The 25,090-nt window shown below is 47.9% G+C and overlaps 2 protein-coding genes across 3 annotated transcripts; one reads left to right on the top strand and one right to left on the bottom strand.

Annotated features, from left to right (window-relative positions):
- The first annotated feature begins 11,814 nt into the window (after nt 1-11,814).
- LOC123032220 lies at nt 11,815-18,049 on the top strand. Of its 2 annotated transcripts, none has more exons than XM_044447945.1 (5): nt 11,815-11,849; nt 12,489-12,618; nt 13,974-14,224; nt 14,620-15,123; nt 16,315-18,049. In XM_044447945.1, exons 1-5 carry the CDS (start codon nt 11,823-11,825, stop codon nt 16,777-16,779), a joined length of 1,377 nt encoding a protein of 458 aa, XP_044303880.1. In that variant the 5' UTR covers nt 11,815-11,822; the 3' UTR covers nt 16,780-18,049. The 2 variants fall into 2 exon arrangements, with proteins under 2 accessions (XP_044303880.1, XP_044303879.1); XM_044447944.1 differs by having other exon boundaries at nt 13,971-14,224.
- Nucleotides 18,049-24,867, bottom strand: RPL18 (ribosomal protein L18). Its single transcript, XM_044447946.1, has 7 exons — nt 24,782-24,867; nt 21,872-21,958; nt 21,141-21,248; nt 20,499-20,597; nt 20,008-20,131; nt 19,828-19,897; nt 18,049-18,201 (listed from the first exon to the last, which is right to left on the bottom strand). Exons 1-7 carry the CDS (start codon nt 24,782-24,784, stop codon nt 18,126-18,128), a joined length of 567 nt encoding a protein of 188 aa, XP_044303881.1. The 5' UTR covers nt 24,785-24,867; the 3' UTR covers nt 18,049-18,125.
- Nucleotides 24,868-25,090: the final 223 nt, after the last annotated feature.

Here is a 25,090-nt window from a genome sequence, read left to right as displayed (position 1 = left end):
AATATGTATTCTTTGCAAGTTGTGTGAGAAACAGTGGAGGTGAGATTCACCTTGTTCTCCCATGGTGCATGTTTGCTAGATAAGGGAGTTGCCATCGGAGGGGGAGGAAAACAGAAGATGTGTCAGGATATTTTATGTCCTGCTTATTCAGTCCCATCCCCTCTATGCCCAGTAAAACCTTCCTCTTTCCTCCTCTCCAAGGTTGCAGTTCCTTCCTTGCCAGTTGTTGCAGGTGGGGTTGGAGCCCCAGTTCTCAGCTTCGAGCTTGGAGTACCATCTCTAGCCTTGGAGATGGGAATCAGACATGTCTAGGGACCATAGGACCCTCTGACTTAATGTATCTTGATTTCAGCAACTGAAAAAGGTCTAAGTATAACTCACCCTTAAATATTATGGGTAAATCTTGGTATAAGCAAATCAGGAATTAAATTATGACTGTTACAGAACAACTGATCCGTGTATATACCCTTATCAGAAGGTCTTTTTCTCTCCTTATGGATTTGGGGATTTACAGAAAGTTTCTCTTGGGAAGAGGGCCAGTTTCTCAACACAAAGCCAATGACTTCTTCCAATTATAAACAGTCGCGCATCTCAAGCAACCAGGCAACCTGGTCCCCTACATGATGCCAACTCCCCGGAGAAATTAGGAGCTAACTTACAGTAATCAAAATAAACACAGAGCTCTGTTTTGTCTTTGCAAATCCCAAGCATAGCACTCAGTAACATTCCCCAAATGGACTTGCTTGAGAAAGAAGATTGTTTAACTGGGAGAGCCAGGCAGTCACCTGGATCGATGGCTCTCCTCAATCCTCGTAGCCTTAAGAGCCAGACAGTTAAAAGAGGTGTGTGCGCAAGTGAAACACAGGGCTTTCACCAAAGTAGCTCTTCCTCTCTGTTGCCTGGAGCAGGAAACCAAGGTCTCCGGGACAGCGCACCAAGCACTAGAACAATGGATGCTCTGGAATAAGGTGTGCTCAAGCGCCATCAAATATGATAATAGGGTCCCCCCCCCCAACTTCTGCTCTTCTGGGAACAGCAGGAATGGGTGGCTGGGTGCAAAGCAGGCCCTGGTGGTTCATTTAAGATGGCAACACAATCGTCCAAATATCCTTCCAGCTTTTTCCACCTCCTCTGTTCAGTCTAGTCACAGGGTATTAATGCACTAAGTGGCTCTGTGATCCCTCTATTCAACCCACTCTTTTTTCCTCTCTCCCTAACTTTTCCCATGGTTTCTCCTGTCTTACTTTCTCATTTCATCTTTCCTTTTCTTTCCATTCTGTTCTCTCTGCTCTCCTCCCCAAGCCTCACTCCCCCACCCACAGCCTTTTCTTCTCCTTCACAATTTCCTATTTAATTTCCCTTTCTCCCTCATCTTCCACCCACACACTACCCCTTTCTTGCCCTCTCCCCCTTTCCTTGTCCCTCCTCCAGCCCAAAACACTCCTCTGGCTGCCTCCTCAAAGAAGGAGCAGAAGGACGGGGTAGAATTAGCACCAGTGCTGGCAGCAGTCGCTAGTTCTCCTGAGCCAGTTCACACATGTCCTTTCCGCTCACGTACCCTGATTTTGGCAGCAGGTGCAAAGGGCTGACCCATCTCTATGCCAGTGATGTTCCCATCAGCCCTGAAGCTCCTTTTGCACCGTCAGTCCTCTCCCGCTTCCCAGAGGCACGCACCTGACTGATTTCTCGTTCCGCTGCTTCTTCAGAAGAGCCACGGAGCTAAGCAGCAGGACCAAAGGCAGCCGTTCTCTTTTTATCCTTCTTGTCTGAGGCTCTGGCAAGGTTGCTCTCCTCCATCACGCGCGCACACACACACACACACACACACTGTGCACTGTTCCCCCACTTACCTGGATTGCACAGAACTGTTGTCCCAGTTGTCCCCAGCGTTGTCACAGTTCAAGGATTTCCCCTAAGGTTATGGAGCTTGGTTGACTCATCTAAAGGGTGTTGTGCTGCGAGAGTGATGCAGGGCTGGGCACGTTGGCATCTTGGAGCAAGATCAGAAAGCTTCCTACGCCAGATTGATAGAGAGGCAGAAAAGGCGCAGCAGAGCCCTCACTGTGCCACCGCTCTTCTGAATCCCACTGTGCAGAAGTGGGACGGGAGCGTGTGTTTCTGTGTAGCCTGAAGTGCCTGAGCCTCCCTATTCTTGGAAGCTAAGCAGGATTGGGCCTGGTTGAAACCTGGATGGGTGATTTGTGAATCTCCTGGAAAGCTTGGCTTTGGGTGGTATAGAAATGCAAAATAATAGATATAATATAATGCAATGTGAAATAAAAATAATGTTTGGGAACTACATGAATGGGACCTACCGTATTTTTCACGCTATAAGACGCACTTTTTTCCCCCTCAAAAGTAAGGGGAAATGTCTGTGCGTCTTATAGAGCGAATGTCTGTGTGCCTGACGCCTGGGACACTGCCGGCCGCCTGCACCATGTGACACCACCTGGCCGGCACGCATTCGGCATGCCCTGCTCCACCCGCCCCCCTCCAGCGCAGGTGAGATCTGTGCTGCTCAGGGAGAGGTGTGTGGAGGAGGAGGAGCCGCGGCCTTTAACCCGTCGGCCACATGGAGAGCACGGAGAGATGGACCGCTCACCCCCACCGCCCAGGAAGACCTGCTGCCGCCACCGTTGCGCCACCCGGAAGACCATCGCTGGCACGCTGCCGGCCGCCTGCACCCCGTGGCACCCCCTGGCGGGCACGCCCCCGGCGCGCCCTGCCCCCCCCCCCCCCCCCCGGCGCAGGTGAGAACTGTTAATCACAGGTCGGTGTGTGTTCTCAAATGGCAACCTGTCTTTTAATGAAGCCCATGGGGAAGTGATGGGGAATGTGCCTGCGATTATCAGGAAGCTTTCCATGGATCAGTTATCTGTTAGTTGGTCAGACATGTTTTTTTTTAGGATCAGTGGATATTTGAACAGCATTACCTTCGTGTATGAAGTTTATTCTTCAAAGGCTACTTAGTCCGCTGTGTGTTTGATTTACCGTACAATATCTCATTTTTTGTCAGAAGTTTTTTTCTATTATTTACTAGTAGGGCAGCGTGGACATTACTGGCTTTTTTAGATTTGTTATTGAATTGTCTGCAGCAGCTCTTGTATAACTGGTGTAGACTGTGGATTCCTTCAGTAATTCCACTACTGACTAAGAAAGTGATGTCAGTGATTGTGAGCGACAGAGCTTCATAAACTCTGACTCTAGTGATGATGAGTTCTATGGGTTCAACGAAAACTAGAAGAGTACTCAAACTTTAAAGTCTCTCTTTTGTTAATGACAGTGATGATGGTTCTTAATGCCACTGTTGACTGCTGTTCACTTTACAAGGTTGAAATACGGTATTACTGTATTCTGTTATAGTTTATTAAATAGTTTAGTAAACCATTTGATTCAGAATATTTTTTTCTTGTTTTCCTCCTCTAAAAACTAGGTGCGTCTTATGGTCAGGTGCGTCTTATAGAGCGAAAAATATGGCACTATTTGACTCTGGGACAAATTCCCTGTGACACCCCCTCCCCCGCATTAGACTGTGCCTGTTCCTTCTTTAGATAAAAGCATTCCTGCAGGGACTGGGATGGACACTGGTTCCCAGCCACTGCCACTGGGATGACTCCAGAGCCTCTCGTCACAGCAATGTGTTGCAATCTTTGTTTCTTCTTTGGGAAGCAGAAGCAAAAGAGAAAGAAAAAAAAAACTTGCACTAATTTCTAATGGCATCAGTGCACACTCTGATCTCAAATCCTTTTTTATCTAAATCTAATTGCTTCTAATTCCTGTTGATTCAAGCCTCGCTTTTGGTCCTGAGATGAATCTAGAGTTCCTCTGGATTTCACCTGGACCAAGACAATATCCATTCCAGTGTTCATGTGTCCCTGCGCTGTGCTGCCCTTAAATTTATTTCAGGACCCAGCTCTGCTATGGGAGGGTTGAAATCAGAATTGTCAAAAGGTTAATATGAACTTTAAAAAAATAAATAAATAAGTGACTTATTTTAAAAGACTCTCACTTTGTTCATACCACATACATACATATATACATACATGGGGCACAGACCCTTTTGGCATTATACTTCCATGGTCCCTGAGTTTTTGAAATGCTTGTGTGGGACTTCAGGCCTCGAAGGAATGCACGTGGCAAGGAAACAGGCCAGCGGACAAAGAAAACCAGAGCACTGAAGAACGTCCACATGCGCTTGAAGGTGTCCCAAAATATAGTTCCCTACATACACTGAGATCTCCAACCCTTTCTGCTCTGTAAGTGGAACACACGGTCCAGTCTCTGGGCAAAAGAGCAATCAGTAGACATGAAGCCAATATTAGAGGCAGCAACATTCGGGAAACCAGTAGAACAGTTCAGTCTCCAAGGGTTTTTTGTAACAAAGATGTTTGCCACGTGGTTCTCCCCTCTGTCCCCGCCAGTCTCAAGCAGTGAGCCTAGCCCTGCTCTTTCCCAGTCCAGGGTTTTGCTTGTCCCCAATTTATGGTCCTAACATATGAATCACTCCAGCTGACCTGTAGGGAATTCTGGGAAGATGCTTCCTATTCAACTCCATAAGGCACAGGTGGACATGGTGTAGATCTCCAAACATTCTGGTCTTCAGCTCTTGGGATTCCTTTCTAGCATGGCCAATGGCAAGGAATCCTGGCAGCGGAAAGTCCAAATGTCTGGAGACGTACTTTTTGGCCCTGTGAGGCATCCGTCATGGTGCTGATCTACAGCCAGCCCACATATAGCATTCATTTCCACCACGCTTGTCACTTGTTTTCCTTCTAATATTTACACACTTCTAAGACTGGGACACCTGTGCTGTGCTTCCTCGGGGGTAATCTCTTAGGGACTTAGATTCCCCCAAGCCCACCTAACACTCACACAAACTACCCCTCCTCACATCCACTCACTTCTGTGCTGATGCACATTTAGCTTCCCCCCATCCACACCATGAGAACAAGCTCCATGTTTCCTGTCCTAGAAGCTTTGTTCCTAGAGAGTCCCCGGATCACCCGGGGAAGTGGGGAGGAACCATAGAGGACTGCACTCCTGGATGCTCTAGGAAGGAGACTTCAAGGGCAGGGACTGAAGTGCCTGTTCTGAGAGCATTTATTTCGTCCCCCACATTTTTGGGGTAGCTGCAGATTTTGAGGGTCAGAGGCAGGCAAGTTGGTCTCCCTTAGCAGGGGGCTCCAAAGCCTGGAAGCAGCCTCCGGAAGGCCCCGTCTCACATCCTCGCAAGCGCCAAGGGAAGGTCCTTAGGTCCAGCTGTACTGGTTATGCTGGTGGAGGTCAGATATGGAGAAGAGCACATGGAAATTTACTCTTCTGAGGTGGATTTGGCAAGTCAGCTGGTTCCCCTCAGATGTTTCAGGCTAAACCCAGAGGAGGAGAAGGCTATCACTGGTGACTTGTTCTGATGGCCATACGCTGTCTCCAATATCAGAGGCAGCATGCCTGTGTGCACCAATTGCTGGGGAGCATGGGCACGAGGGTGCTGTTTCACTCATATCCTGCTTTTTGGTTTCCTATGGGCAGCCGATTGGCCACTGGAAACGATGGTGAGATCCAGCAGGACTCTTCTTCTGTCCCTAACTCCCACAAGCCCCAGCCGGGATGCCCAATGACCAGGGATTATGAGGGTTGCAGAGCAAAACATCTGGACTGTGTGAGGCTTCCAACCCCAGACTTAAGAAGCTATGACAAAATGCTTTGCTGCTTGTGTTGCAAAAGGCTGAGAGAGCCATGCCTTTGGCATTAGATTTCCCAAGACCCCATTGGTGCAAACCATGACAGTTTACTGCTTTCAGTCTGTGATGCTTCTAGTCCAAATCTAAATTGCACATCTAATGCTGTTTAGCCATGATGGTTACAACATCCAGACTCTAGAAGAATCCCTCTGCTTAGGAGCCCTGTTGACAACTGCGGCTGGCGGAGCACCAAGCAAAAACACTCAGCATTTTATTGAAGGCCCATTTGCTGCTCTCTTATAAAATGCTGTGTTTACACAAGTTCTGCAGCTGTATTTTACCGCTAAGCAACCACTGGAAATGCCTCCCAGCCAACATTACAGCCGCATTTCACCCTGGACCATGTTAGCATCCAATCTTAAAACTGAGTTGCCACGCCTTTCACCGGTAGCTCTGAACACACTGGAAGGACCACTCCAAAAGCAGTGGCAAATGCAGGCTGAAGGATCTGGAGCAACAGCTTCGTCTCTTTCGGAGTAGAGAGAGTTGCCTGGATCATGGGCGAGCAGAACATAGATCCCCAGATGTTTTGGACTTCAGTTCCCAGAAGCGTTTTCTAGCATGGCCAGTGGTCAGGAGTCCTGAGACCTGAAATCCACAATATCTGGAGATCTACCTTTGACTAGAGTGCCGACTGGCAGTACTACCCACCACATCTCTTTATGTATCTGTTTTTAGGAAGCCCACAGTCTGAAAAAGCCTAAAATTACAGAAACCTCCTAGAGTAACTGCTAGACTGACAGAGCAGTTACATGCATCCTGAATGCAGTCAGAAGTAATTGATTCCTTAGTACAGCATTCCCCAATCCTGGTGTCCCCATGGGGATTGGTTAGACTGCAACCTCCATCATCCCCACTCAACATAGTCACACTGGGGATGTGGGGGTTGTCATCCATCATATCTTAAAGGCATCCGTGTGCTGAATACTGTCCCAGGAAGAGTGTTTTGGGTCGCAGCCTACAGGACAAAAGAGACACGATGCAAAATAAAGCTTTTTGCAACAACGGGAGGCATGGAAGCCCGTTTTCCATTGTGAGCGTGGTGCTGCGTGGGGAAAGCACTTTTTAATCCTTTCCAGCTCTACTGGAGTCCGCCTGAAAATCAGGTCCTCTGAGCCGGCTATGTTTTGTAAAAACGAAAAGCAAAATCTAAAGTGCAATGTTGTCACAACATGTCTAATGTGGCCGAAGGCGACAGCTGACTTTAGATGATTGTGGGGAAAAGGAGCCGAGGGATGCATGTTGTGTGATTCCCCTGCTCACACGTGGATCGTGTGCCCTGCCGTGTCATCCAAACCTGGTGAGGTGCGTGGCAGAAGTGGCTTCAAAACCACCCCGGGGCCCATGTCTTGTCGTTGGGTCCCAGGTGGCTTGGAAGCTACCCGCCACGGTGCACCCCCTCTGGCTCAGATGACATGGCAACCCACATACGAATAGGGAAACTGCACAACGCACTGGTGCAGAGCCAGTGCCATTTTCCTCCATGCAGCCTTCGGTCTTCTCTTCCCTGTGATCCCCCAAACCAGCCACTGGGAGAGGCACCTCTTGGAGAAGAATGCCGTGCAGTGCAAATAACATTAACACCAGCAACAAAGTCAGACAAAGACGGAGAGTGACCTGAGCAAGCCATCCTTCTGGAAGGCAACGTCTGCACGGAGGCAGCGGGGGAACGAAAAGCAAATGCAGAGTAAAGGCGCAGATATAGATCGAGATAAAGCCGTTCTTATTTTGCAGTGTGGCATGGCTTTCAGCCTGCTCTTCCACTATATGGTAGCTTCCAGGCATTTCAGATGACAAATCCCGTCCGTCATCAAAGTCACCGAGGGTTGGGATGGTGGAAGTTGTAGTCTGCAACAGCTGAAAGCCACCAGGTTGGAGAAGGCTGGATTTACATAAATGCAGGCAAAACAGGAATAACAAAAAGAATCACGGGAGGCCTAGCGGTCTGAGAATGAGGGGCAAGGGTGCTCAGTGGTGTGGGTTGGTGTGAGGCTGGCAAAAACACTAACTTGGAGGAGTCAGTGTCAGATTCTGATCTGAAATGTGACTTTTTGCACTGCTGGCTGCAGTGCTGACAGAGCTCTGCTTTCTGTCCTGCATCACTCTGGATTACCCCATTATCCATAATATTCATTCTAGCACATTTGAATGGCTATACTTGGAATATTCCTAAAATTAGTATCGTAAGAACAGGGCTTTTAAAAAAGGGTTTACTCTAAAATGCTCACCTTTAATTCAGATCATAATGCACACACGCTTTTGGCATCATTCTTCTGCAGCTCCTCCGTTTTTGAAAGATGCATCTAGGATTTCATGCTCAGACCCCGTCCCCAGAGAGAGAAAGCCAGCGGCAGACAAAGAAGCCAGAACATCAGGGTATGTCGTGCGCATGTGCCAGAGAGTGCCGCCGAATTCCTGGTCCTCTCATAGAACAAGAGGTCTCACCTTTACCCGCCTCTGCACAGGACAAACAGGCCAGTCTTTCGGCAAAAGAATAAGAAATGGACACATATCCAGCCTCTGAAATGGCAACATTCCGAAAGCAGTGGGAGAGCCTCCAAGGACACCCTGCTGCAGAGTTGAAAGTTGCCATTCTTCAACAAAGAATGTTTAAAAGGAGCTACCAGGATGAAACTGCTGAATAAGAATGCAGAAGCGGAGTTTAATTCTATTCACTTCGGACTCAACTGAGACCAAGGTTTTATTTTCTCTCTCCAGGTGTTGACATCAGTGCAACTGGTGGTGTGAATCATCACTGTTCTCACAATAGATACATTGGAGCTTTGCATAGAAATGCAGCCGCTTGGTTTTTTCAATGCCAATGCCCTTGAGGTTTGTTTATTATATTTATATCCCGTCTTTCTTCCATTATGGAACTCAAGGTAGCTCCATGTCATTGCCAGTGGTCTCCCCTCCAAGCTCAGGCCAGCCCCAGACCTGCTTAGCTTCAACATGGTGGGTGCCTTTGTCTCTTCAGACCACACTTCTTTCCTCCTTACCACCATGTTCTCCCTCGAAGGCTACATGGCACAGCCTTGCAACGGCTCTGGTTCTCCTACCCAATAGTAAAATCCCGTGTATGTTTTCCCTTTCCAGGTGTTTTCTCTGGAGCAAAGTATTCTTTCTGGAAGGAAGATTTCTGGTAAATCTCTGGCAAATGGATGTAGCTTTTCACATTTTTCTGCAAAGAACGCATGTGACATTCACTAAATGCTCATAGCGGGGTGGGCAGGTTGAGTGTCCTATACCAGTGGTCACAAACCAGTGTCCTCCAGGGGTTTTGGATTACAGCTTCCATCAGCTCCAGCCAGGATGGTCAATGGATAGGTACTATGGGAGCTGTAGTCCAAAACATCTGGAGGGTTTGCCTATTCCTTTTCTACATATATGGGATAGCCCACCTTTTCCTAGCCTTGCTCTAGTACCTTTAACACCATGTAGAAATGTAGCAAACCAAACTTACCTCTCATGGAGAGCAGAGAGGATGTGAAAAGATTCCCTTAGAAAAAGATAATGCATAGAACAGAGGCCCAAGGTGGAAAGATAGAAATCCTTCCTAGTAATTCCCTGTATTCAACGTACTTTGCCAGCAAGCAGCTCTTTCCTGGCTCTCTCTGTGGAAGTGCCTGTACGTTTGGAGGCCTGAGGAGCTCCAGCGTGGAGGTGGATGAGACCAGCCAGCAGGTGGGTCTCCCGGGGGCTTGCATGCCCTACTTTACAGAGTGCGCTCTCTATCTGAAAGGCTATTAACAGCACTGGCTCCAGGCTTTGGAGGACAAGACTCCCTCAGCGGGGCGTCACCCTCAGGGGGCCTGCCTGCCCGCCCGCCCCTGTGGTCACCCCTTGCAATGGCTTCTCTTCTTCTTTCTCGTTGCTCCGCTTGCTTCCTCGCAAGACAGGCAGGGAGCTGGGGCGCAAGCAGCCGGGGCATCCACTGCTCCTCCATCTCACCTGCATGGTTGCCCAGGCCAGCACAAGGCAGAAGAACCACCAGGGCGCAGTGGGGAAGAGGGGCAGCCGCCGATGGGGCACCTGTCAGTGCTGGGCAGCTGCCGTGGGCCTTGGCAGGCGCCCAGCTCTGCCTGCCCTTGATGCTCTCCAGGGCTCTGCCCGGCTCTGCCCAGGCCGTGACCCATTTAAAGAACCATAAGAAGGCTAGATAGCAGCACGGGCTTGGTTTCTCTGCCCTGCGGTTTGCTCCTGGACAGCAGCCTCTGCCCGCCTGGTCAGGCTCCCAGCTTATGGTGAGGAGTGTTGCGTTTCTGTGTAAATTACAGTCACCGCATCTAAATGTGCAGCTACACACAAGGAGATTAGCATATGCACTTTTATATGAAAATGTGGGTCCTCCTCTGTTCTCTCCTTTGGTGATGTGTGGGAAGCCCTCCTAGGATGGCTATGGGGCCTCTTTTACAAAGGGCAGTCCTCTGTTCAAAGAGCTTTCACCGCTGAACCGCCATCTTTTTTAATGTTATCCTCCATTTAGGTAGTGCAGAACCTCCTTCAGTCTGAGGGCCAAACTTCGTTTCAGAGAAGTTTTCAGAGGCTGCACTTGAGTGGTGTGTGGGCTGAGGCAAAAGGGACAGACCGAAAATATTAGCATGTTTTAGCTTAACTTGGAAGCCACAAACAACTGGTGGTTGAGGGAAGGGTGGTGGAGGTAGGCGGGGTGCCTGTCTGAGGAGCCCTGCCTAGACATGCACACATACATATAAGCATATGCAAAGATTATGCAAATAGCACCCTCCCTTGTTCTCTTTTTGGTCATGCATTTCCTCTTTTTTGGCAATTCGCAGGGGTCCAACCTAAAAGCCATTTGGCATAAACTGTCCATGGATGAGGCTTTTAACCCACCACTGGATTCTTTGCGGGATCAGATCAGCAACTTTGTATGATTTTTCCCCCAAGGATTTTAGCTTCTTTGCCTTTCAGTATGTTCTATGAAACAACCACTAGGTGGTGCTGTGGCACAGGAGCATTTCATTTCCACCATTTCCAAATATGCCACTTTCCTTAGCTTCTCTATAGGTGGGGTTTACAGCACACCTGTAATTCTTCACACATAGTAGCTTATGGGTGTTTAACATAATGTCACCATCGTCTCCAGATTTCTCCCTCACTTTTCAAATATTTTTGACGCTTCTTCTTCGGTTTCTGCTTAGATTAAGAAAAGAGCTTTTCTACATGAGGGCCTTGATCACTGTATCTCACTTTGGTTTTGTTGCAGCATTGAGAGCCCGGCTCTACACAAAATGCTTTTCCTTTCTTGCTTTTCCTCTATTCAGCCTCTAGGTGGAGCTCTGCTATAGTACAGATAGGCAGGAGCACCGTTTTCCCTGTTCTAAATAAAATAAAACCAGGCAAATGCTCTGAAAACTACAGAAATGAAGCTGGAAAATCACAATAATGTCCACAAGAAATCACTAGTGTACGCAGAAAAGCCTAAAGCATAGCATTATCTGAAAATGTCAGAATAAACTGGAATGAGAGGCACAAGTGTTTTTGCTCTTCTACACAACACCTTGTGCTTGTACAATGGAACATAAAGGTAGAGCACCCCCTTACCTCCTCCCAAAGTAACAGGTGTAAAGTAGCTGATCGTAATATCGCAAAGAATTTGGAAGCAGAAACCTGTGCAAAGTGGTTAAAGGCATTATGTAGAAAAGCCCCTTGGATCTAACCTTCCCCTCCCCCCCGCCAAAAAAATCCCTGTAGAACAGATTGTAAAACACTGAAGAACCCCTGGAGGATGACGATGCCCTGAAAAGCACCCGCAAAGCACAGTGGGTGAAGAATCAAAACTGCATTCTTCGGGGGATTGTGGAAATGCCTACTTTAGCCTTTGTGTTTTCCCTTCCCCATACTAAATTGTTATTGAACAATGCCCGTTCTACTCAGCAGCCAGGACCCAAGTGCTGGCTGAGCGCCCTTGTACTTCATTGCGTCTGAGCCTGGCGCCGCCATCTTGGTTGAGGGAGCCACGGTTGCCGTTCGTCCTCCTGTAGCCGTATTGGAGGAGCAGATAGGGCAGATTCACTGCGGCCGCCATTTTGGATGGGAAACGAGGCTGCATGGAGAGCGATGGAGAACGACCGTGATTCCCGCCAGGTACTGGGACTGCCCCAGTCCCCACTGCGGTGCTTTCGGATTGGGGCAGGCCTCGCGTAGGGCATCTTCACCTTCCTTTTTGGCTACTGCCCTTGCAACAAGCTCGAAGTATTTTTGCCGCATGTTTTGCTTGCCTTGCAAGGAACCCATGTACCGTGCTTCCCCAACCTATTCTCTCCAGATGCGTGGGACTGCAATCCCCATAATCCCCCAGCTAGCATAACTAATAAGATGTAGTGCTTGCAGCATTAGACAAGGACTCAAGAGATCTGAGTTCTACCTGGACATGAAGCTCACTGGATGACTTTGGGCCAGTCTTGACTCTCAGCCTGACCTACCTCACAAGGTTGTTGTGAGAATAAAATGGGGAAGAAGACGCCATCTTGGGTTCCTTGTAGGAAAAAAATGGAACATGATGATAGGAATAATTACAATCAATTACCTGAAATCTATCTAGCCACCTATCTACACACTTTAAAAAGTTTTTAATTTTTTGGAGACATCTCCGTTTAAGCTGAGCTCACTGTGAATCCTCATATTTGGACTGAGCCCCCGAACCAGAACAGGAATTATTGTGATGTGTATTTTATGTTTTAACCTGATAGTGGTGTCTCCTAACCCTGACTCCTCGCAAAACAGGAATCCCAGAAGTCAGCGTGTGTCTTTGCTGCCCACTACGGACCAGAGATGGAAGTGGCCACAAGATCCTGTCGGGCTAGAAAGAGGAAGGGAAAGCGGCGCTGCCAGCAACCAGCACAGGAGCACCATGGTATCCTGCATCCATAAGGACTGGGTTCCCTAGCATGTCACCAGTACTGATCCACCAGAGAGGGTGAAACTCTGGGAAACTCGTCCTTCATTTTTTGCATCCATCCGTCTTCCCCCAAGGCAGCACATAGTAATTGTGGCATAACCTATCACCAGGTGTGAACAGATGCACCAGAAGGGGAAGGGATGACACCAGCTAAAGCAGCCTCCCCCACCCTGTCACCCACCAGATCTTTTGGACCGCAACTACCGTCAGTCATAGAGACATAGAAACAGAGCGAGTCAGAAGGGGCCTCCCGGGCCATCCAGTCTGACCTCCGGCACCAGCCGGCTCCGCTCACGACATGCCCACCATGTGCACGTCCAGCCTATCTTTGAACAAAGATACCATCAGTCCTAGCAAACAGCTGTCTTGGGAGTTGCAGTCTAAAGCATCTGGAGTGCACTAGTTTGGGAAAGACTGAACTGGAGGACTGAAGGCCTTCAGCCAGTTGCCCCCCTTCTGTCCAAGCAAGGACACCAAAGAGGGAAGCTCTGCCTTTTAACTGGATTGGATGCTTGTTGCTCAAGCCCTGATCTCGACTGTTTTACTCAAGCCTCTTGAGCTTCTTGGTGAGTTTTTTTAAGATGGTATGCTCCAAAGCAGCCTTCCCAAGCTTAGTGTCCTCCAGATGTTTTGGACTAGAGCTCTCAGTATTCCTGATAATTAGCCAAATTAGCTGGGGCTAACAGGGGTCTCCATTCAAAGCAGCTGCAGAGCAGTGCCCCCATCTCCGTTTTCATTTGGGTTAGGTGCAGTAGTTGTCACCAACCTGCTATGGGAGGTTGCGACTGGTGAAGCAGGGAATGGAGGTTGGTGGGGGTGGGTTGCCTGACAAATAGGACAAAATTATGTCAGTCACTCCTATTTCAGAATTACTAGCTCCAGAAGAGGCTATCCAACCAATTAATCTTATCCTGGTCTTTAACCAGCAGGTTCCCAGAGCAGTTTAAACAGGGTTAAATTTACACAGGTTCACCACCACCCCTCCACAAAAAACCCCCATCACACAATAAAATGTGTGACAACAACATAAAACTAATATGAGAGCTATCTGCTGACTGAATGGTTTATAAAAGCCTGGCAACACCAGGCTGGGGGAAGTGGGTCTTTTAACATGGTTTCGCACGGGTGTAAGCCTGTTGCAGCTACTGACGAAGAACCCTGGGAACTGCAGCTTCCATGGCTATTTCATTGCGCTACATTTCCCAGAATGCACTGAAAGGAGCCATGTTAAGCACTGTAGAACTGGCATTTGAGAGGCAGGCCACTGAGAGGCAGGGTGAAATACCCCAAACTCCATCTCTCCACAGCAGAAATGGCCTCCAGTCTTGGCAACCTGGTCCGTGCAGCTGAGCAGATGGAGGAGACCAGGCAATCACCCCGTCACCTGCACGGCTCCGAGCTGGCACTGCACGACCACAGTGATTATTGCATCCCCGAGGAGGCAGAAGCACTGAAGAGGCTTGTCAGGGAGTTAAGGGGCACAGTGCACCACCAAAGCGAGCTCCTTTTCAGCCTGCGGGGAGTGGTGGAAGCCAGCCAGAAAGAATGTCAGGAACTGCGGGTAAGGGTTGAACATCCGGAGTGGCATCAGGGTCGGCAGGGCTGGGCACATGACAGCAGGGGGCTCACTGAGAAAGTCCTCCTCTTCACCATTGCGACCTGCTGGTTCACCTGCTTCTTGCTTTGGCCAGGTAATGGCCGTGGGGAGACGGGGGCCTGTGGTGGATGCCACCACCTCCCTGGCCCTGGCTTTCTGCCTGTGGTGCAAGCAAGCAAGCAAGCAGCAGCACTGCAGAAGAGGATGAGGAGTGACAGCGGCTGATGCCACCGGCCACAGGAAGGCAAGCTGTGAGGGCTCAGTGGCCCTCAGAAGCCTGGAGCTGGCACTGGCTGTGATCGGGGGGAATTGTGATCGGAATGACCACACAACTGCAGCTTTCTCCCTCACTGCCACAGGAGAGCACGGGTGAGAGCTGGACTCTCCTCTCGGACCTCGGAGAACGCATTTCACAGCTTGAGGCGGAGAATCGGAACCTGCGCTGTGAGCGGGACCAGCTGGAGCACACCAGGCAACGCTTATGCAGGGAGCGGGACGCCAGCGGTGCTGCTGTCCTCTCTCTGAGCAGGCAGCTGCAGGGACAGCAAGACGCTCAAGCCCAGCACAGGGCCTTCTCTCTCGAGAGCATCAAGGGACACAGCAAGTGGCTGCGGTTCTACACGGGCTTCGATGAATACTCCCGCCTTGCGGCCTTTCTGGACTTCCTTCTCGATGGCAAGGGGAGCCCCGAGAACAGCCCTCACAGCGCTCTCAGCCCCGAGAACCAGCTGTTCTTGGTGCTTGTCCGCTTGCGCCTGGGGCTGCTTCTACAAGATGTGGCCTTCCGGTTCCACATCTCCGAATCCACGGCATCCCGCTACTGGCTCAGCTGGATGGAGATCATGGAACAAAGGATGAGGCAGGTGAGTAACTGGGGTCCCCATTTTCTCTCCGTCAAGACAAGAGTCTAGCTTCATTTTATGCTAGACGTTAAATGAGCATGGAAGAAGCAACAGTAAACAAGATTACCTTCAACACCACTTCAAAAGTAATGAGAGTGTGGAAGGCAAGTTTTGGTTATGCTTTGAATGACTGCTTAAACAGCCACCCCTGAGGAAGCTGTAAGGCTTTAATGGGCCACTAAGTTTTACCCTGAAGATGGGAGGTCAGCAAACACAAGAAAAAAGAAGTATCTTTTTTCTTGCATTTGGTACCATACCACCTTTTCTTCTGTGGTTCTTGAAGGATGCCAAAGTAGACTGCTTGCACATCCCCTGTCCAAAAAAGCTGGGGTCAGAAAATGAGTGGGAGGAAGGATCAATAATGGAACCGTTTAAAACACAAGGGGGAGAGATCAGACTCCATTCATTCAATTTCTTTAATGCAACTCATTGGCAAAGACAGCTGACAAGAGCAGTGAATGGTTTGGGACTGCTTCCTGCACAACCCCAGCACTGCCCAGAACTCACTCAACTTCTTGTGGTCAGAAAGGGGATTTGATTATCCTTGGTGGAAGCAGATATACAGATCCACTGCACAAATTTCTTGCAGGACTGAAGTTTGAGCTGCAGTCCCTCCCAACATGGATTTTCTTGCATTTGTGAGGAAAATGCTATTCTACACAATAACACAAATGCAAAGAATGTTCTTTATGCTAAAGAGGTGGGCAGAAAGCAGATGTCCAAGATGCCCGGCATTCCTGGACACAATGGCAAGAGTTTTTGTGAGCTGAAGTCCAAAACATTTATGATAAATTAACTACAACAAACTCAGCTACTGATTTCCAGTAGGCCTTTAACACAGCCCTGTCTGAAAATGGACCACTGTGTCCACATAAGGTTTTCCAAACCATTCTGTACCAGGTTGAATTCAACCAAAACAGAAGCAAAGTGAAGGGGCTGTACCACTTCCCCCCTTACAGCAGTCTTCCCCAACCTGGTACCCTTCAGATGTATTCCACTACAGCTCCCATAAGCCCCAGCTGTGGTGGCAGGCTGCCATTCTGCTGGCAGGTTGAAGTCAGCAACCACCTAAACCTAGATCACATCTCTGAAACTGTAACCTAATACCTATGGAAAGCAAGTAAGCAAAGTAATGCTTCCCCCCCACTGCAGATTCCAGTCGCCTGCAGCCGGCGCTACGTAGACAGCTTCAAGCCACAGCGGTCCCTCATACTTCATGATGTGCCACTATTAGCTTTGGACTGTGCAGAGCTTTTCCTCGAAGCCCAGGGACGGACACGGGGCAAAGGAGAAACTCCCTGGGGCACCAGAGCCCGCTATTCCATTCCCGGCTACGCGCTGGCGGCTCCCAGCGGCTTCTTAACCTTTGGTGCGGGAACTGGCGAGGAGCTGCCCACCCTGCCCCCGTTCCTGCAGGCCGGACCCGTGCAGCTGATGGCGAGGCAGGAGGCATCCAAGAGGCAGGTGCTGAGCTTCCGCAGCCTGACGGACAAGGCTTTCAGCTTCCGCTTCCTGCGCATCATCCATCCACAGAACATGGAAGGCCAAGTGGCCAGGGCATGGACCATTGCCTGCTACCTGGCTTGTCTGCTGCATGAACCCATGGGGCTAGTGTAGCGCTTGGCCTCCTGCATCCCCAGTGGGCTTCGCTTCGTTTACCTCTTACATGAGTGCTGCCAAATGCAGCTACTGCTGCCCCCGTGCGACTCTACCCCCAAGACCTATTTGGTGCTTTGGAGTTCCCAATTTGAAATCAATACATATTCAGAATGTTTCTGCATCTGCTTCTTGTCTACCACACATAACAAGCTGACAGCCATTCCTGAGGATGTGGGTTTTCTGGCAGACACTGCCATTCAATTCCAGGATTTAGTACTACTTTGATCTTAAAGGGTTTCCCTAAATTGCTTGCCTAAATGAGGGCAAATCTAGAAGTACTAGCAAGCCTGTGTTCTCACTTGTCTCCCGGGGATCTTAGAAGGCCTGGTTCTTCTCACCAGTCCCTCCTTTCTTAAGCAAGCCACTCCAACCAGGCAACCATACAGCATCTGTTGGACATGAACAGTCTTCTAAATAACACAGCCCCCCCCACCACCCCATTACTAGCCTGCAGAGTGCATGGAGAGGGGTTCCCTCTTCTGACAGCCACCTGTTCCTCTACTGGGTGCCATGAAGGAAAGAGAGCGCCATCTTTCCTCCACCTGCCTCTTCACTGCACTCACCTACACAACATCTAATGCACTTGCTTGTGTGCAATTCCTGGCAGCCAGCAACCAGGGTAGCAGAGAAACATAGAAACGGAGCGAGTCAGAAGGGGCCTCCCGGGCTCCGTCTAGCTCCAGCTGGCTCTGCTCACGACATGCCCACCTTATCTATTCCTAGCTGTGTGCTCCATGGAGCTCTCAAACTACAAATGGAATGGCTGTGATTTAACCTTTTCAAATGATGGGAAGATTCCTATAGGCAAAAAAAGGAAAATTGGCAAGCATCTGTCAGCTTTATCAGCTTTGCTAGTTCCTCTTTTCCAACTGAGAGCAACAGCCTTCCCTTTGTTTTCACTCATGGTTCCTTCAGGTTTAAGACACTATTCCATGTTTGTCCACTTTGTTACTGGCATAAGCGCCCAAGGACACCTACGAAGCCCCCGCAACTGCTTCCCATTAAGATGGCCCTCTTCGCAGGCACTCTCTCTGAGCTGTGAAATGTACTCCATTTCCAAAATATTTCTATCACCAGACTAGTCGCAGCAATAATTTCACTATTCCATCCCACCCCTTTATTCACTGAGGAATCTTGCCAAGGTATGTTCAGTAAAGACTGTGCAAAGACACAAATCAGACTGAGTGTGTGTACTCGTGCCTCCTGTTTAGCAAACAATACAGTATCTGGGTGTTAGCTGACATCCAGCATGGCAGCTTTAATGTGTGGTAAATGGTACATCTTGATTTTCACTAAGAATCAATCTAGTTTTTATAGCCTCGACTGGCACGGCGACCTCGGGCCCGTTCAAACTTGCGACCCTTGGATCGGACGTATGGCCTGGAAAGCAGAAAATGGAAGAAAGGTTAGTGGCACAAACAGGGGCCTACTATTTAGCAAAGAAACTTATGGGGAGAAGAACTCTACACAGCGGCCACAGAATTTGGAAGAGTTCAGGGATTCTTGAATTCCTAGTCTCTCTCCTTCTCACATCCTGTCCCACAACTGAACAGTGTTCCCTTGCATACCTAGGGACCCTATCCTCTAACCCTAATATAGTAATACCTCGGTTCACAAACGCTTCTGTTTGGCAAAATTTTGCTTCTGTTCGCAGGTGATGAACCCACATCGGGTGACGAACACGATCAAGGCCATCTTCCCCGGACCGCGACCACATGTCAGAGCATGTTCAAGCAGGGAAGATGGCCGCAATCGTGTTCATGCGGGGAAGATGGCCACATTCACGCTCACATGAACACGAACGCAGCCATCTTCCCCACGCTGACACATGGTCACAGCTTCCTCTAGTCAAGATCACGGTCACAGACTCTCCCTCCAAACAAAAACCTCCTCCCCACCCACCTTCCCGTCCCCCACACCAGAAGTCGCCTCAAGGAAGGTTAGTGTTCTCTCTCTTCATACTGTACTGTGTTTCATATTTCTGTGGTTAAAAAAATTACATATGGTTCAGAACAGCGTAATCTTATTTGCACTGAATCTTATGGGAAAATTTGACTCGGTTCACCACCAATTTGGTTTGTGACCAGAATCATGGAACGAATTAAGCTTGTGAACCAAGGTACCACTGTATTTAAACTCTAATTCTAATACAATATTGACTCCTGGAGTGACAAGAATTTAACAGGATTTTACTCCTTCCTCTTTCCAATTTCCCAGCAAGCATCCAATAGATTCTGAAAACTACTAAAGCATCATGGACTGAACTCAAATCCAGCTGAAGTTTGTTGTTGTTACAAGCCGTCAAATCATCTCTGACCTATGGTGACTTCTCTGACTGCCCTCCCAAATAGCCTGTCCTGACAGCCCTGCTTGGCTCTTATAAACTCAAGGCTGTGGCTTCCTTAATGGAATTGATCCAACTCAAATTTGGTCTATGCTGCTGCTTCTGTCTTTGATTAGAGGACAGGGAAAAAGACATAGGTATAGTTCATGACTACAATGATTTCACTGCTGAATTCAATTTCTTCACACAGTACAACAAAAAAGGATGCTTCCACATGAGGCTTTTCTTGTGCAATTGCATGGCCTCATTCATAGAATGAGGGGCATCCATTTGTAGCCCTCCCATGTTCACCAGCTGTTGCTTCTCTCTTTTTTCCTTAGCAGAAATAACCCATTAAGAAAAAAAAGAGAGAATAGCAGAAACACTTACAAATTACAACTGTATTTGTTTGTAATTTGAAATATACTACTTTCAACTGAGAGCACTAGGAGACTTGTTTGGAAGCACTCCTAAGTTGGAAAGGGGGAAAGAAAAGAGAGATGGAGAGGCTTCATGGAAGGCAAAGTGGATAATGCTGAAGCTACGATGTAAAAGGAAGCAAGAGTGCAAATATAGCTCAAGACGAGGCATATTTTCTAAAATGTTGCAAGATGCTGAAACATTGCACTGCTTTAGGCAAATCCAAGTAAGTGCAGAAAGAGTAATCCCAAGAGGGTACTCACTTAGTGTGGCTGTGCGGGGTGCCAGGGGCCTTGCCAAAATGCCGATAAACCTGACGGGCTTTCCTGGGTCCTAAACAGGGCAGGTCAGAAGAGATGCTTTAATCACACCTTGTGAGGTGAAGCAGGCTCCAGAGAACAGCTTCTCAAGGCGTCAAAGTGAAATATGCCCTCCTCACTCACCAGAAAGCAACACGGTTCCTTGGCCCTTGGGGGCAGACATGGCTAACTGGTCAAAAGTCATGATCTGGCCTCCAGCTTTCAGGATGCGGCTACGGGCACCCTGGGTCACTCTGAGGGCACAAACCTTGGAGGAAAAAGGAAACCAGTTGTAACATGAGAGCCTCCAAATCAGACTGCAGACCCAGGCTTACAGCTTCATCAATATTTTCACCCAGTTATAACCAGGGACGGACCTTTTAGAATAGCTATCTTATTTCTTACATTTTACACTGCTCCATTTATGCAGACGACATGCATTGACTTAACTTTTACACTTCAGGATTTTTCTAGAAATCAGGTGACAGGCCAAGTCATGAAGTGAACTGCCAACGACATACTACTACATTTATCCAATCAGTCCACAAGGCCCAAACTGTCCAATGTTAACCCCCGTACACCAAGTCCCGTGCCCTTTCCCACGCGAGTGGCAGCATAGCCACTGGCCAGGCTACCTTCAGCTTGGGGATATCCTGGATGCGGACGTCATCTGTCACTGTCCCCACCACAACAGCGGTTTTGTTCTCCCGGCCTGGTAGTTTCATCTTCCGGATCTGGGGAGGAAGAAACAGTTACTGTACTTACACTGACACACACGGGTGTTGGTATGCCTTTACATCTAGAAGCACGCTCCTTTTTACATGCCAGCGCATGCAGAAACATGAGATTTACCTGAGCTGGAACAGTAAGGAGTATGGCTCTGACCGTCGTATTAGGCAAAGCATGACCAGCTCTGTGTCTCACTAGTTTTGCTGCACCTCAAGCAACACAACTATTCACTGCTTTTGGCAAGGCCTTAGAAGAAGGCAGTGAACTACTGTTTGTTTGCTTGTTATTTATACAAGTATTAATAGGCTGCCTATATGAAAAAGAACACGTAACTTTTGGCCCACAGAGCCCTGCTGCTCTTGCCCCTGCTTTCTGCCTTGCTCCGCTACCTGAATTCTGTTGGAAAAACCACACTAGAGGTACCTTCATTTCATCCTTTATTTGAAGCTGGGGAAGTAGGATAACAGAGACTGAGCATAAAAATTGATATGCATGAGCACGCTGGGAAACGTCAATTAATGGACTGGGGGAAGAGAACCTCTACTTACCATGCGAGATATGGACAGTGGAGGGCGGTTGGTGCGGCTCATGAAGAGCCGTTTGAGGATCACCTTGTTGAATTTTGCATTGGTCCGTCGAGCAAGAAATCTGTAGAGCTGTAAACGCAGCAAACAGATTGAGAAGATACGTAGGACTCCTGCTGGCCAGCTCCCTCCCCCCAAGTAAGCCCACTGAGATGTCCCCACATCCCCAATTAAGCCCAAAGGCAGGCTTCCAGCCTCAAAACAAGCCTCCAGGTATAACCTCCGAGGGAGTCCTAATTCATTTGAATGACAGAATTTTAAAGCTGGGCAGGGGGACCTTTATCAACTAATATCTCCAGTGCAAGACAGCCCACAATTTATCAGTGCACTCTTTTGCACTGTCAAAAAGCTCTTAACATGAGGAATTTCCTCCTGCCACTGAAGAATGCATGTGCTTTTTTAGCAATCATCTCACTTTGGAGGCTCATGTTCAGCTTGTGACCAACCAGGACATCTAGACCTGTTTCACATCTACTGCTGTCAAGCAGGTCTTCTTCATTCTATACTTGAGCCTGTACATTTTTTATCTGGAGGTGGAACCTTCCCTTTACTTCTGTTCATCTCAAGTCCTGTCAAGAAGTGTTAAATATCCCACTGTGCCTCCACACTAATGAGTATGGGCTGAGAAGATGCCCACAAGGAATTCTACTTCTCAGTTACGGAACCTGCAGATCTTTGATTATCCAGGTTCTCACCTTGACCAGGAGGCGAAGATAAATATCCTGACTCTTAGGCTCCTTACGACGAACCTTCCGGTCCTTGTTGTGACGAATGTCGACTCCCTAGTTCCGAGAAAAAAGCACTCAAGTTGGTTCATACACAGTCATGAATTACATCTGCCACAATCAATGTAATTCCTTGAGAAATGTAGGAAGGGTTTGCATCCTTAGATGTGGCAATGCACACACTGCCCCAGCACAAACATTTTCATGCCAGCAAGGGTCTATATGTAAAATCTCAACAAGTTCTATATCTAAATCAGGAAGAGCTGTCTCCTCACAAAAGCAGGTTTATCAATGCACACAAGCATATATATTGCGTCCATATATGCCCTTCCATCCCGAGATCGGCGGAGGAGGCCCTTCTCCGGGAACCCTCCGTGAAAGATATTAGGAGGGTGAGTACCCAGAGGAGGGCCTTCTCTGTGGTGGCACCCCACCTATGGAATGCACTCCCCAGAGAGGTCCACCTGGCACCGTCATTATTTGCTTTTCGGCGCCAGGCCAAGACCTTTTTATTTAAAAGTTATTTTAATTGTTAATTATTTATTGGGTTTTATATTGGGTTTTATATTGTGCCGAAATGTCCCCAAAATTTTTAAGGTTAATTGTGAGAATGGTATCTGTTTTGTAAGCTGCCCCGAGGCTTTTTGCAAATGGGGCGGCATAGAAATGTTTTAAATAAATAAACAAAAGACTCAGAGCAATACCTCAAAATGCTCTCCAGCACAATGCTTTCCACTGGCCACATGCCTGTTCTTTTCCTGCTATGAGAAGTCCTTCAGGACCTGCAGACACTGCCTTAGTAAGTGGATATGGAACTGCAGCCTGAGCCACAAGGGCAGTGGGGCTTATTTCTGAGCTAATGTGCCCAGAATGTCACCATTAATCTTTGCAAGTTTCCCTCTCAGCCTCATTTTAAGCCTCACAATGAGGGTGTAGATGATAGCATGTCTGGTATTCTAAAAATAATGTCATTACCAAATTAACATTCACTTTCCTTGGTCAAAGGTTTCCATAAAAAGCAAGAGGGAAAGTATGTCCTCCCCAAAATTGCATGGAATGGCAAAGAAGAAAGGCTACAAGTGAGCAATATGCAAAAGAAAAATGTACAGGAATTAATCTGTTACAGTAGCTATAATTAAACTATGGGTAGAGAATGTACGAGTACATGGGTATTTACTGATAGCTGTCTGTGCATTTTGCAGTTGGAGTTCTGACTTCCAATTGTTTTACAACGAGAAAGAGCATGGGACTGGGACTCAGAGGATCTGGTTCGAGTCCCCGCTCGGCCATGGAGCCAACTGGGTGACTTTGGGCCAGTCACAGTCTCTCAGCCCAACCTACCTCACAGGGTTGTTGTTGTGGGGATAAGATGGAGGAGGAGAGATAATGTAAGCTGCCTTGAGCCCTTTGTAGGAAAAAGGCAGGATATAAATCAAAAAAATAAAATAAAATAATAAATAAGTAGTAAAAGGAGCTTTAAATCAGACTACTGAACAAATACTTGGGTGAAAAGCAGAACTGCTTTGTTGCATCAAGGTACCTGAAAGCTCAGTTCTGGAACTGAGCACAAATTCCTGGAATAACCACGTAACAAGAGACATAGTGTTTCTTAATTCTTAGTGTATGTCCACCTGCTCGATCATTTCCTATCAGTCTCTGCTTCATGGATTTCTTGATTTTAAAACGCCTCATAGTAAACTATAAAATAGATCTTATAAGCCTTCAAGTGTTGCCCACTTCCTGATTTAAACTGATTCAAGCAAGCACATCATCAAGCACAGAATATTTGTGCAACAAAATAGAAACGACCTGTGGGTATTCAAAACAGCTTTCTACCTCATGTTTTTCATCAAGAGTGTTTCCGTTTTCCTGATCCTTGATTAAAGCATCCCCTCCAAATCATGTTCTACTCATGCACTTCATCCCAGTCACTCCTTCCAAACAGCACATGCCAATTACTATGCCATATTCATCTCTCTGAATTAGGCCTCCCAACTTGCTCCTCTCATTCTTCTAACATCCTCTCCCTTCACATTCAGTCTAAAGGAACCGTCACAATTTACTTCTTCTCCGTCCCTAATTTTTCCTCATAAAGATGAATATTACAAATATCCAAGCAGAACTTCATTCTCTATATAAACTATTCTACTCCTAGTTTTTGCAATGCTTCATTTCTCTACTCACTCCTATATGCAGAAAACTTCTATTGCTCCAAGCAAATGTCACCCCTTGAGCCTGTCTCTTATTATGGCCATCTCTCCTGCTGCTTCACTGGTTAGCATCTATAGATCGCCTATGCCTTATTCGGGGATTGTATTAACGCTATTTTGGAAAGGTGTATGCAACTTTAATATTCTAAAAAGTAAATTATTTGGGATCAATATTGTGTAACGACAATAAGTTTTATGGCATCAGAAATGTTTTTAAAAGAATCTTTACGTTTTAGGCAAATAAATGAAACAAACATTTCTGATGAAGCATGCCACAAGTATACTATGGTTTTTCATTTGGCTTGAGTGTTACCATACAACGAACTATTCAATTTCTGAGACGCAGACCCACAGTCTCCTGTCGAGCGCCAGAACACACACGAGCGCAGGCTTCCCGCCGCGCCACACGATCTTAAGCGACTGCAGCATCGACCCTGCGAAGTTCCCAGGCCCGAACTCCATCCTGCCAATAACACCCCGCTTCTGAAGGCCTTCCAGCCCCACTCCATGATCCTGACTCTCCAGCGTGGCGTATGTCCGCCAATACTGGTACCACCAAGAGCTCGCAACCCCTCTCCACAGCGGCGCAACGCCCCATGCTGCCCATGCCGCCTTCCCGGACAGGATTGCAACCGATTCAAATCCCGCTCCCTTCGCTCTCGGGACTCACCATGGCGGTGCCGACAGCCCCTAGGAAAAAAAGAAAAAGGAAGAGGCCGCAACCCCGCAAAGAATTATGGGAAGGAAGAGACGAGTAAAGGGAAGGGGCGTGGCTTCGACACTCTATGGCGATTCTTGACGATAGACTATGCACCATAGACGCAACACAATATAGAAAAGCCATTTCTTTGGCCTATAGGGCACTTCATGGTTATTTTTTAACGATACGTCTTTACCTTCGTTAGAGGGGTTAAAGCGGGCAGCTGGGTACAGGAAACAGTAAAGAAATTCAGACGTGAATGGAGTTGTCGGCAATAGC

Source organism: Varanus komodoensis, unplaced genomic scaffold, assembly GCF_004798865.1.
Source record: "Varanus komodoensis strain SLA01 unplaced genomic scaffold, ASM479886v1 scaffold53, whole genome shotgun sequence".
NCBI classification, from domain to species: Eukaryota; Metazoa; Chordata; class Lepidosauria; order Squamata; family Varanidae; genus Varanus; species Varanus komodoensis.
The sequence above is the reverse complement of the archived record's forward strand: the minus strand, read 5'-3'. Positions and strand labels throughout refer to the sequence as shown.